This window comes from Suricata suricatta, chromosome 12 (assembly GCF_006229205.1).
Source record: "Suricata suricatta isolate VVHF042 chromosome 12, meerkat_22Aug2017_6uvM2_HiC, whole genome shotgun sequence".
Lineage (NCBI taxonomy): Eukaryota > Metazoa > Chordata > Mammalia > Carnivora > Herpestidae > Suricata > Suricata suricatta.
In genome coordinates, this window is record NC_043711.1 from 55,962,525 (window position 1) to 55,974,997 (window position 12,473).

Genomic DNA, 12,473 nt, shown 5'->3' on the forward strand with positions numbered 1-12,473 from the left:
TCTAATAGGCAAATCTTTTGGCAGAGGCTTGAGGTTTACTCCCAACAGCAGACAAAGAGCTAGAAAGCAAAGTAAGGGGAGGGCTGGCGCCACTGACCGAACCAAGTTGATTCAAAGCCTAAAAGTATATGTCTCTTTACAAAGCAATGAGAAAATCACAGACAGGATGAATAGAAGCCACATGTGTGGCCCAGGAGGCCAAATATTGTTTGAGGGTAATTTTTGCCTGCTGGGCCCCAACAAAACGGATCTCCAGAACCTTCTCTGTCCCCACTAACCACTCACCCAGACCCCAGCAACCACCAGCCTACTTTCTGTCTCTGAGAAGTTGACTACTCTTTCTTATGAATGGAATCCTACAGTGTTTGTTTTTCTGAGGCTGGCTGCTTTCTCTGAGCAGAATGTTCTCAAGGTCCATCCCTGTTGTAGCTGGTGTCAGAGTTTCCTTCCTTTCTAAGTCTGAATAACATTCCATGGTACACACAGACCACATTTGGTTTATCCCCGAATCGGCCAGCGGACATTTGGGTGGTGCCCCGACCTTGGCTGTTGTGAGTTGTGCTGCTCCGAACATGAGTGTACACATATCTCTTTGAGACCCTGTTTGCAATGATTTGGGGAATATACACCCAGAAATGGAATTGCTGGATCATATGGTGACTCTCTTTTATTTTTTTAAGCAACCTCAGTACTGTCTTCCTTAGTGACCAAACCATTTTACATTCCCACCAGCAGTGGACAAAGGTTCCGATTTCTCCACCTCCTCACCAACATTTGTTTTCTGTTTTGTTTTGTTTTTTAAGTGTATTTATTTTGAGAGAGAGGGAGAGGGAGGGTGGGGGAGGAGAGAGAGAGAGAACAAAAGTAGGAGAGGGGCAGAGAGAGAGAGAGAACAAGAGTGAGAGAGGGGCAGAGAGAGAGAGAGAGAGAGAGAGGGAGAATCTCAAGCAGGCTCTGCATTATCAGCACAGAGCCTGATGCAGGGTTCAAACTGACCCAACTGTGAGATTATAACCTGAACCAAAACCCAAGAGTCGGATGCTCAACTGACTGAGCCACTCAGGCATTCCCTGTTTTCTGGTTGTTGTTTTTTAATAGGGCTCCTTTAAAAAAAATTTTTTTTAATGTTTGTTTATTTGTGAGAGAGAAAGAGCACAAGCACGGAGGACTAGAGAAAAAGAGGGAAACACAGAAACCAAATCAGGCTCCAGGCTCCATATTGTCAGCACAGAGCCCGACGAGGGGCTTGAACTCACAAACTGTGAGATCATGATGAGCCGAAGTCGGCTGCTTTATGGACTGAGCCACCCAGGTGCCTCTGAATAGTGGCCATCCTAATGGGTGTGAGGTAGAATCTCATATGGGTTTGATTTTCATTTCTCTGAAGATACTGAGCATTAGTCACCATTATTAACAGTCAGTGCTTGGGGTACTGTGCTGACAGCTCAGAGCCTGGAGCCTGTTTTCAGATTCTGTGTCTCCCTTTCTCTCTGCCCCTCCCCCATTCATGCTCTGTTTCTGTCTCAATAATAAATAAACATCAAAAAAAAAAGCCAGTGCTTATATGCTTTATCAATATATTTATTCGTTACTTTGCTTGCACATCTTTTCACATCCCTATTCCTTTCTTCTGAATTTACTTACCTTCTTCTGAAATACATCTGCTAGCAGCTCTTTCTGCATGGATATATGTGTATCAGCCTTCATTAGTGTAAGGAACGTCTTTAATTTTCTCATGTTCTGTTTTTGTAGCTTTTTATTCTGAGATAATGTCAGAAGATTCATACAGAGAAATCCTGTGTTATCTTTCAGCCAGATTAACCAACTCTTAACATTTTTTCAAAGCATTTGAGAGTCAGTTGAAGGCATTGTTTCCTTTTGTTCCTCCCTTTCAACACGAGTGTGTGTGTCTTCAGAACAAGACTGGTCCGTCAGCTCCCCACAGCACAACTACCAGAATCAGGGCGTCAACACTGACTGATGCAAACATATAATTTAAAGACCTTTTTTAGATTTCACCAGGGTCCAGTGTCTCACCCAGGATCAGGAATGGCATTGAGTTTTCATGTTTTAGTCTTTAATCTGAAATTAAATGTCAAGTGTTCAATGACCTTGACATTGTTGAAAAGTAATAGGAGTAATGTTTGTAAAAATGATGGAGCTTCGCAGAGAACACATCCTTAGAAATAGCCAGGGAGAGAAGTGCTGACAGCCTCTCAAAGAAAGTCTTGCAAGGCACAGCTTCAGTTTCCGGAATCTGATCTGCAAGATCTAGAAATAAAGCAGTGCAGACCTACAGCTTTTCTTATTTGACCTGTGATACCAGAGACGGTCCATGCAGAGGAGACAAGAAAGGAGCCTGTGGAGAAAATCCAGGAGAGAAAGTGGGAAGATAAAGTAGTGAACGGAGAGGTATGGTCTTTGAGTTCTAGAAGGCAAAAGAAAATCCTTGGTAGTGGTGCAGGGAAGCGACCTGCCCGACTGAGAGGAGCCCTGAGGCGCCAGGACGGGGGCTGAGGGTCCCGCCAGAGCTCTTCAGCACCGAGGACTGGCTCGCCAGGACCTAGACGAAGAGGCAACTGGAGAGGAATTGATCCTTCGTCTGCAAGTTTGTCTTTGGATGATTCCGAGGTTAACTGAGTTAAGTTTATTTCCCCCCTTTTGGTGGGAATAACTATGCATTTGAAATATAATTAAGTTTATTTGTTTCTGTTTGTATTCAATTTTAGATCCCCCCACCCTTGTTGATTGAATTGTATATTTTTAAATATTTTTTTGATGTTTATTTATTATTGACACAGAGAGAAACAGAGCATGAATAGGGGAGATGCAGAGAGAGGAAGACACAGAATCCAAAGCAGGTTCCAGGCTCTGAGCTGTCAGCACAGAGCTGGACACAGGGCTCAAACCCACAAACTGTGAGATCATGGCCTGAGCCGAAGTCAGATGCTTAACCAACTGAGCCACCCATCCGCCCCTGAATTGTATTTTTGAGTATGTAAAGCATGAATGAGGTTCCAGCCATCTACGTGACACAAAAATGCATTCTCAGAGGAAACCCCCTCCCCGATACCTCCCGCCTTTGTTCCCAGCCACTCCTTCTAGGTAACAGATCTCATTAGTTTCTGGTTATCCTTCCTTTTTATAGAAATAAACAGATAGCTGTAGAACTTTTTCCATTCTTTCTTGCAGGGAAGGTAGCCTACTATTTATATTTTCATTAGCTTGATAGACTGTTACAGCAAAGCACTATACCGGGTGGCTTAAACACAAATGTCTTCACAGGGTTGTCCCTCTGTGTGTGTCTGTGTCCCTAATCCCCTCCTCTTGTAAGGACACCGTCACATTGGATAGGGCCACCCTAATGACTTCATTTTAACTTAATTACCTCTTGAAACACCCTATCTACAAACACATTCTGAGGTCCTGGACGTTAGGACTTCAACATATGGATTTGGTGGCAGGGGGAGGGGACCCAACTCAATCTATAGCATTACTTTTTTGCGTTTTATTCTTCTTGCTTAACAGGATATTCTGGAAATCACTTAGGTTAGTCCATGGGGGTTAGTCTCAACCATTTTATTTTTACAACTGAATAATACTCCATTATGTATATGTATTATAGATTATTCATTACATTTTCCTTGGGTGAGCATCAGTATTGTATGTGTGTTTGTGCTGTTGGGATGTATCTTCAGAGTAAATTCCCAGAAGTGGGGTTGCATATGCAGTCTGTTACATATTACTGACTTCCCATTTCTCTCTCATTCTCGTTACAAGTTTATTGGGCCTTATTGTTCTATCTACAACGTCTCTTAACACTTTCATGTTTCTCTCTTTAAAATCTCTCTGATGCATTCTTTTTCTTCCACTTTATTTATTTTAAAGTGAGAGCATGGGTGGGGAGAGGGAGAGGGAGAGAGAGAGAGAGAGAGAGAGAGAGAGAATCCCAAGCAGGCTCAATGCTTAGTGCAGAGCCCAGTGCGGGACTCGATCCAATGACCTTGGATCATTGACCTGAGCTGAAATCAAGTCAGACACCCAACCGACTTAGCCACCCTGGCGCTTCTCCCTGTTGCATTATGAACGGTTTCACAGTTCTATCTTGCAAAGTAATAACTCTCTTTCAGCAGTATCTAATCTTCTGCTTGATTCATCCATAGAATCTTTAATATAGATAACTGTTTTGTATGTTAAGAATTTCTCTTTGGTACCAGATCCCTCCCTTTGTTCTTCATTTTGTTCCCTTCTTTCATTATGGCTTCTGTCCTTCGTTTTTTGAGTTATTTTAAGCATAGTAACTTGATGATTTCTTTCCTTTTGTTTCAGTAGCCCGGCATCCTGGGGTGGTGTTCCGCCTGTGGCTATGTACCTGGTACCTTTCTGGGCCATCACTTACTGTGACCTTCTCTTCAACCCTGGGCTGTGAAGGAGTTCTAAAAGAGTGGTTTTGGGGAAACTCTGAGAAAGTTCCAGGAGTTCTAGTCTGGCTTTCATCTTAATTTCTTGGCTTGGGTCTTATAACACAAAGGCCTGCACATTTGGATTCCACACCCAGGTGATGTTCAAACCTGGTTTGGGTTTTTTTTTTATGTTTTTAAATTTATTTTTCAGAGAGAGAGAGCATGAGTGAGTGGGAGAGGGGCAGAGAGAGAGAGGGAGAGAGAGACTCTCAAGCAGGCTCCATGCTGTCATTGCAGAGCCTGATGTGGGGCTTCATCTCACAAATGGTGAAAGCATGACCTGAGCCAGACTAAAGAGTCAGAGGCTTAACCAATGGACACCTCCCCCACCCCCGCCTGGGCACCCCAAGCCTGAGTGTTTCCGTGATCTTGGATAACCTTTCCCCCTTACGCATGGACTTGGGTGGATGGCAGAGCCCTTTACAGTTCCCCCAACCCAGACTGCTCTTTGGGGCTTCAGTCTCCATCCTGGTGCTCTGTTCTCCTTCCTCTCACATGTGCCAAGAGAATGTGGGCATTGAAAGCCAAGTGTCCAGGTCCCCGGTTCCATTTCTGGGCCCCCAGAAATTGCTGCAGTTTTTGCACCTGCTCACTCTTGTGGCCTTAAGTTCCCTCAGTTTCTGCCTTTGTTGTTTTCCAGTGTTTCTCTCTGTTTACAGCAAGCTGGGAGAGGAGGACTTTTACCTGCCCTGACTGCTATGTTGCCCCAGTCAAAATGATCTGACGGCCAGGTCACGTGTCCCCTCCTACTTGCCATAAGGACCATACCAGACATTTGGAGTTTCATGTAACCTCAGGGCGTTGGAAATGGGTGCTTGGATGGTAGCAGGGGACCTGGAGCCCCTGCTGTGGGAGGAACGGCGTGCCGTGCCGTGCGGTGCAGGAAGGAGCCAGCAGGGAAGATGGCTTACACCCACGTGTGTGCCGCCCTTAGCAACAGCCCTGAGGGCTTGCAGTGGACATCCAGAAAAGTGCAAGATGCTAAGCGGCAGGACTGTCACAAAGACTGTCACATGTAATCACTACCCACATCAAAACACGGAACGTGATCTGCCCTGGCAGGGCTCTTCTCATTCTCCCTTCCAGACACAGTTCCCTCAAGGGGGAGCCATTTTCTTGACTTGTAATCATATACTGATTTGGCATGCATTTGAACTTTATGTCAACAGAGTTGTTTGGCAGGTAATCCTTTTTGTCTGGCTTTTTGCATTCAGCGTTTTGTTTTTGAGATTCATCTAGATGGCCACACACAGGAAGTTTGTTCCTTTATGATTCTGTCCAGTGGTCCCTTGATGCATCCATTCCAATGGTGCTGGGCCTTTGAGTAATTTCCAGCTTCAGGCTCTTGGGCATATGGTGCTGTGACTGTTCTTAGACAGCTTATGAGCATTATGGACACAGTTCTGGGTGACACTGTGGCAGTACAGGAGCACGGTCTGTATACTCCACCTTGAACAGAAGCTGTCCAGTGGCTTCCCACCATATTGGCCCCCAGTTATGCTGCCTCTGGCATGAGTGCCAATGTCTCTGTCAACCTTGGCATTGTCATCAACCTTGGAATTGTCATCATTTTAAGCATTTCTCAAGGTGTGTTGTGCACTGGTAGCACTTTGTGCTTTTAATTTGCATTTCCCTGATGATTTGTGGACTTGAGCACCTTTTCGTTGGCGTTTTGGCTCATTGGATCCCATTGGGTTATCTTGACTTTTTAAAATTCATTTCTATGAATTATTTATATATCCTGGACATGAGATCTCTGTGAAGTGTGTGTGTGTGTGTGTGTGTGTGTGTGTGTGTATACATATCTCATGAATATCTGTTCCTATGCAGTGGGTTGCCTTTCTCCTCTTTTAAAAAAATATTTTTTAATGTTTATTTATTGGTTGAGAGACAGAGAGAGACTGAGTATGAGTGGGGGAGGGGCAGGGAAAGTAGGAGACACAGAATCCGAAGCAGGCCTCAGGCTCTGAACTGTCAGCACAGAGCCTGACACAGAGCTCAGATCACGAACTGTGAGATCATGATCTGAGCTGAAGTCAGACGCTTAACTGACTGAGCCCCCCGGGTCCCCTGCCTATTTCCTCTCTTAACAGTACCTTCTGATAAATGGAAGTTCTTAGTTTTCAAAAGTTTGATCAGAAAATAGTCCAACTTACCAATTTTCTCCTGCACGGTTAGTGTTTTCGGGTCCACTTGAGAAATCTTTGCCCACTTGGAGGCCATGAAGATAGATAGCTTTCTAGGCTTCCTTCTAAAAGCTTTAGATCTGAAATCCATGTGGAATTGACTGTAGTGTGAAGTATGACTCAAGGTACATTTTTTTCTTTATACAGGACTGTCCAGTCATCCTGGCACCTGTGATTGAATAAGTACTTTTTTAATCCGGGGTGTTGGGACCAAACCCCGTGTTTGCAGATGGGGAAACAGAGGCTCAGAGAGGTGTTGTATTTTGCTAAAGGTCACGGAGCCAGTGAATGCCAGAACCAGGATTTGTACCCAGATTTTATTCCAAATTCAGGGCTTTCTCTCTAGGCCACTGACACTCAGTGTCCATCTACCAAATAACTGGCATGAAACACAGTCATTGGATGCTGCCAGAATAGACACTGTGGGTCTTTGAGCTTAAGCCAGACAGACATCTTGACCCAGAAAACATGCCACGTGCACATGTCAGGGATCATAGGCCTGTGGCGGGGGGAGGCATTGCCTGTGGTAGGAATGTGTTTCTTTCGTGAGCAGGGAGGCTGCTGGGTACGGTGCATGCATCTCCCCCACCCCCCATGCACACACATGTGCATGAAGACGGTCAGACCGATGTGGGGAACAGGGCTTTCCTCTCTGCTCACGGCTCTCTCCAGGCACCAGTTTTCTCCCAGATTCAGAACTTTGGCTTTAACCTGGCTTTCCATTCAGCTGGCAAGTGCCAGGGCTTGAGTGTTCACCTGGCATTTGCCATGGTAACAAGGAACTTCAGTCTCCTTGGTGGCCTTTAGGTTGGGACAATGACCAGGGAGGCTCCCTAGCGAGAGCATTGCTGGAAGATGGAGGCCAGGCGCAGGGATTACGGGTCAGTGGGGAAGCTTCTGGAGAGGAGCCTGGGCATGAGCAGTGGCCACAGGGCCAGTGGGGGGTCGTTCCCCTGCCAGGGTGAGGTCAGGGGCCCAGCTGGATTTCTGCCACTCAGGGAGTTCCTGGCCAGTGCCTGCCTCTTGTTTTTGTTTTTTAATTATGTAAGAGCAGGAAAAGCTAAACAGTACCAGAGAGTGTCCGATGGGGAGGAAGTCTCCTTCGAGCCCTCCCCCTGGCCCTGCCCCTGCTTGCAGGGCTGACCCTTCTAACCACAGCTGTTTTAGTTCCTCTGGTCACCACTGCCACCAGAAGGGTACCCAGACTTCTCAACTCCCCAACTTTGGGCCGTATCTCTGCAAAGACAGGCAAGAGGTGGCTATGTCCCTGCTCCCCGCCTCCCTGCCTGGGTTTGCTGGCTGTGTGGCCATGTGCATCTCTGGTCCGTTGCTCCCATGACCCCCTCTCACTATACTCTTGAACACCCGGGCCCGACCCATAGACGCCTGCTCCGCAGACTCCTTGTGGCACAGGGGTGCATCTGTTCCCAGGTCAGCTGTGAGTAGTGCTGGGCAGACCTGGGCCCTCCTGCGTCCCCCTAGACACCTGCAGGAGCCATCAGATGTACGTTTTGGTGTCCCCATGGCTTCCCCCGAATGCCAAGCTCACAGCCTCTCCAGGGGCCTCTGGAGCTGCAAGCGTGGTCCCCTCCAGAATAGCCAGATGGCCTTTCCTGGCGTTGGGCCTCTGGGAGGGTGGAGGCTGGTGTGGGGCTAGGCCCTGAGCACGGGCTCTCTCTTGGCCCCCATAGGAGGTGTTCCGGCAGCACCGGGGGCTGCAGCTCCTGGCCCTGGTGGAGGAGGTGCTGCCCCGCCACGGCAGTGGCCACCACGGGGACTGGCACATCTCCCTGAGCAAGCCCAGCGAGAAGGAGCAGCACCTGCTAATGACCTTGGTGGGCGAGCAGGGTGAGCCGGGCCGGCACACAGAAGGGGGGGGGTGGGGAGCAGGGGGCGGCACTAAACCGGCACCTTCCCTGAGGGCCACAGGAGGTCCGCAGAACCACGGGAAAACACACAGCGGGGGGCTTTGAACGTGGACCTCTGGGAGAACAGGATGAGGACCCCACTGGAGAAGGGAAGGGGGTGTGAACATCGGCCGGCTGGGGTGGGGGGGAATGTGTGGTTTCAGCATGGGTGGGGCGTACACTTATTGGTGGCAGGCTATGGAGGGGGCACATTCAGAATGCAGCACTGTGGGACTGTGGGAGTGACCGGCTGGTGTTACACATGTCACGCGGCAGTCACTCAGTCCTTAATGAGTCAGCCAGCGAGAAGCAAGCACAGGAGCACATGTACCTTGAGGACTGCACGGGGCTAGGAGCTGGGAAGCAGGGTCCTGGGAGGCCCGCCAGAGGCCGTCCCAGGGAGCTGGGGCACCTTGGCCATAGCTGTGCTGACGATGGTGTCCCCCTCAGGGGTGGTGCCCACTCAAGATGTCCTTTCCATGCTGGGCGACATTCGCAGGAACCTGGTGGAGGTAAGAGGGCAGGGAGCTGCTCCCCTCTTGTCCCTTAGAGCCCAGAAGCAGGGCCGCCTTCACCGAGGCCAGGGGACAGCCTGTGTGGTGGTGTGAAGGAGCGATGCTATGCTCTTGCTCAGGGTACCTCCTGCTTTTGGCCGTCCTAAGACACAGTTCCCATGGGATAGACAGAGCGCGTACGGACGTGTGTGCATGACCACACAGTTGGTGACATGGCCGGGGGCAAGAAGGGCGGGGAGGGGGGTGGTGAGCAGGACTCAGAAGGAAGGGGACCTCCGAAGGGGGTCTGGACTGGTAAGTGGGAATTTCTGGGAAGATGGCAGGAGCAGCATCATGTCTGGCCCTGGAACGGGACAGAGGCCTGGTGGTGGGTGGAGAGGTGGGCAGTAGAGAGTAAGGCAGTTTCAGAAACCACAGAAAGACAGGCATGAACGTAGCTCAGAGACCATCAGCCCTGGTGGGAGGGGTGCTGCTGGGGAGTGGGCACTGGCTCCGGCTCCGGAGACCGCCCTGCCATCTCAAGGAGCCCCCTGAACCGGTGCAGGTGACCAGCTGCATGGCCAATGCTGGAGACGTGGGCCGAAGAGCAGGCTGGCCAACCTCTCCTCCTGCACCACCTAACCGCCGCCCCCTCCCCATCAGGCTGCGCAGAGCCGGGGGCCTTTGGGAGGAGCAGGTCCCCCCCGTCCTCCTCCCGGGTCCTCCTGGCCCTTGCTGTACTTTCTCTGAACGGCAAGACCATGTGTTCTTTGCCTCCTCTCTTCAGCACCGCCACCATTTATCTCCATTCAGAGTACTTGTACTCCCCAAGAAACCCAGTGACCTGGCATTAGTCTCGATGACTGCGCCGCACGCCACAGCTGTGAAAGATGAGCTGTGACCATGGGCCCTGCCTCCCTATCTGTCACATGCCAGGCGGAAAGGTGGTGGTGGTGGTGGCTTGGGGTGGTTTTGATAAGCCCATTGAGTGCTTACTAAGTGCCAGAGTGCGCTGGGTTCTCTCACTTAGCCCTCACTGCCACCCCGGGCCTTGTAAGGTACCTGTGGAGTACTGCAAGTGCCCTTTATGAGACCTGTAGCCCCGAGAAGGGAGGCACCCCCCTCACCCCCAAGAATGCACAGCCTCTAAGCCACAGAGCCAGGCTTTGGACAAGGCCTAGATGCTATAAGAATCCAGGCCTTCAGCCATGAGGCCGTCCTCACTACCTGGATGGTTCCTGAGGGCCTTTCCAGTTGTGAAATTCTGGGCTCATGAACACAGGGGGACTGGCAGAAACTTGGGTCGGCCTTCATCTTTTTTTTCCCCACAGAAAATTCCTGCCTCCTCTCCCGGTCCCTGGGTGTTCTGGCTTTACTGGACACTGCAGACTGCCTTGGCGAGAAGGCACACTGTGTCTTTCTGGAAGTCTAGTAGTGGGCACATTTAGCAGTTTCATTGGTGGGTGATTCTAGCAAGAGAAACTGATCCTTGAGAACTTAAAAAGCCGGTCCTGGAGACCTAACTATTGTAACTAAACAGGATGTTCACAGATACCCAGGAAGAGATGGACCCTTTGGGGGGGCCAGAGCAGAGGGGAGTTCCCAGGTCCCTGCCCTGGAAACTGGGAGACACCACCCTCTCCCTGGCACCTGTCATTGGATGAGGATGGCACCTCCCCTTCCCTGCTTTCTGCCAGAGAGGCTAATGTATGGTGACAGTGCCTGCCTGGCCCACTGTGGGCACAGCAGCCCCTGGGACCAAGAAGGCAGAGCCATCCAAGACAGCCTGCTATGTGTATGTATGTGTGTTGTGGGGGAGGGGGGATCTGGGCAGCCCAATGCCCTTGGGGACCACTCAGTGGAAAAAGGGAGGAAGCTGGGGGGCTGGTGGTAGCCCAGGATGCAGGCTGTCCCTGGACCCCGGGCTACACTGTCTGCAGCCCATAACGGTTAGAATGATACCTCCACCCCCAAGGTGGAAACTGTGTTTCAGGGACCTGATTCATTAGTGGAGCCAAACATCTGCCTGAGCAGGGACAGAGTCAGGGCAGAGCCACGGTGGGAATGTGCAGGAAGGCTGCAGATGGAGGCATGGGATGGAGAGCTTGGGGATAGGACAGAGGTAGGGTCAGACTCCCAGATGGGCACAGCCTGGGCCTCCAAGGGAGCTCAGTCGGGAGTCTGCCAGCTCTTCTCCAAGCCTGTCCCCTGGCCTGTGGGGGGAGGGGGGGGCTCCCAGCACCTCAGCTGACCAGGCTGGCCCCTCCTGCCCCCAGATCGGCATCCAGAACTACTCCACCACCAGCAGCTGCCAGGCACGGGCCAGCCAGGTGCGCAGCGACTACGGGACACTCTTCGTGGTGCTGGTGGTTATCGGCGCCATCTGCGTCATCATCATCGTGCTGGGCCTGCTCTATAACTGCTGGCAGCGGCGGCTGCCCAAGCTCAAACACGTGGTGAGCGTGGGGTTGGCGCGGGCTGGGCTGGGGGCGGTGCCTGTAGTGCAGACTGAGCCCAACAAGGCGGGGTGGCAGCAACTGTCCTGGGATGGGGTACATCGTGGTCAGCTGCTTGTCCAGAGCCTGGCGCCCAACGCGTCACCGCAGGGAACCAGCCCTGTGGTAGGTGCTAGAGGTGCAGTGGGGGCCTGTTGGGAGTGATAAGGTGACATGGGGGAGGCCATGGGAGTTTAGCACAAAGGATCATTAGGAGTTTCAGAGAACAGAGCAGCAGGAGCCAGGCATCTGCGGAGGTCCCGGCTGGCGGTTCCGTGCGGTGGGTTTCACAGTGAGCAGACGCATTCAAGGTCATGGGCGGGTCGGGGTCTGGGCCACAGTACTTGCCCAGCAGCCCTCTCCCATCGCCACAGTCCCACGGCGAGGAGCTGCGCTTCGTAGAGAACGGCTGCCACGACAACCCCACGCTGGACGTGGCCAGCGACAGCCAGTCGGAGATGCAGGAGAAGCAACCCAGCCTGAACGGCGGCGGGGCCGTCAACGGCCCTGGGGGCTGGAGCGCGCTCATGGGGGGCAAGCGGGACCCCGAGGACTCGGACGTGTTTGAGGAGGACACACACCTGTGAGGGTGCCCGCCCTCCGGCGGCTCTGGCCCGCAGTGAGCCCGCAGCCTTGCCCTCGCCCCGTGGGGACTGCGCCGGGACGAGCGGGGCGGACTCGGAGAGCACGGCCGCGTCTCCCCTCCCCTCCCGGCCCCGGCAGCTCTCCCGCAGCCCGGCCCTCGGTGCGGGGTCCTCCCGCTTCCCACAGACTCACAGAGCAGTCTCGGCACAGCCCTCCCCATCCCCACCTGGCGCCCCTAGGAGCCGGTCCCGGAACGGCCCCGCTTCCCCGGCCAAGCGCCCCGGGACCCCCCTATTAAAGCCGCCGGGAGAAAACGCCGGACCCATCCAGTTTGCCTGCCAGA

At 51.9% G+C, this 12,473-nt stretch overlaps 1 protein-coding gene across 3 annotated transcripts in view; it reads left to right on the plus strand.

Moving 5' to 3' along the window:
* Window positions 1–12,459, plus strand: part of PODXL2 (podocalyxin like 2) — a 51,249-nt gene extending 38,790 nt beyond the window's left edge. For 2 of the 3 annotated variants that reach the window (XM_029918341.1, XM_029918342.1), the window contains 4 exons: window positions 8,341–8,497; window positions 9,007–9,068; window positions 11,327–11,506; window positions 11,920–12,459. In XM_029918341.1, the coding sequence (XP_029774201.1) occupies window positions 8,341–8,497; window positions 9,007–9,068; window positions 11,327–11,506; window positions 11,920–12,132 (612 nt within the window). In that variant the 3' untranslated portion in view covers window positions 12,133–12,459. The remainder of the gene's footprint in view (window positions 1–8,340; window positions 8,498–9,006; window positions 9,069–11,326; window positions 11,507–11,919) is intronic. The other variant, XM_029918343.1, reaches the window with a different exon arrangement.
* The last annotated feature ends 14 nt before the right edge of the window (window positions 12,460–12,473 follow it).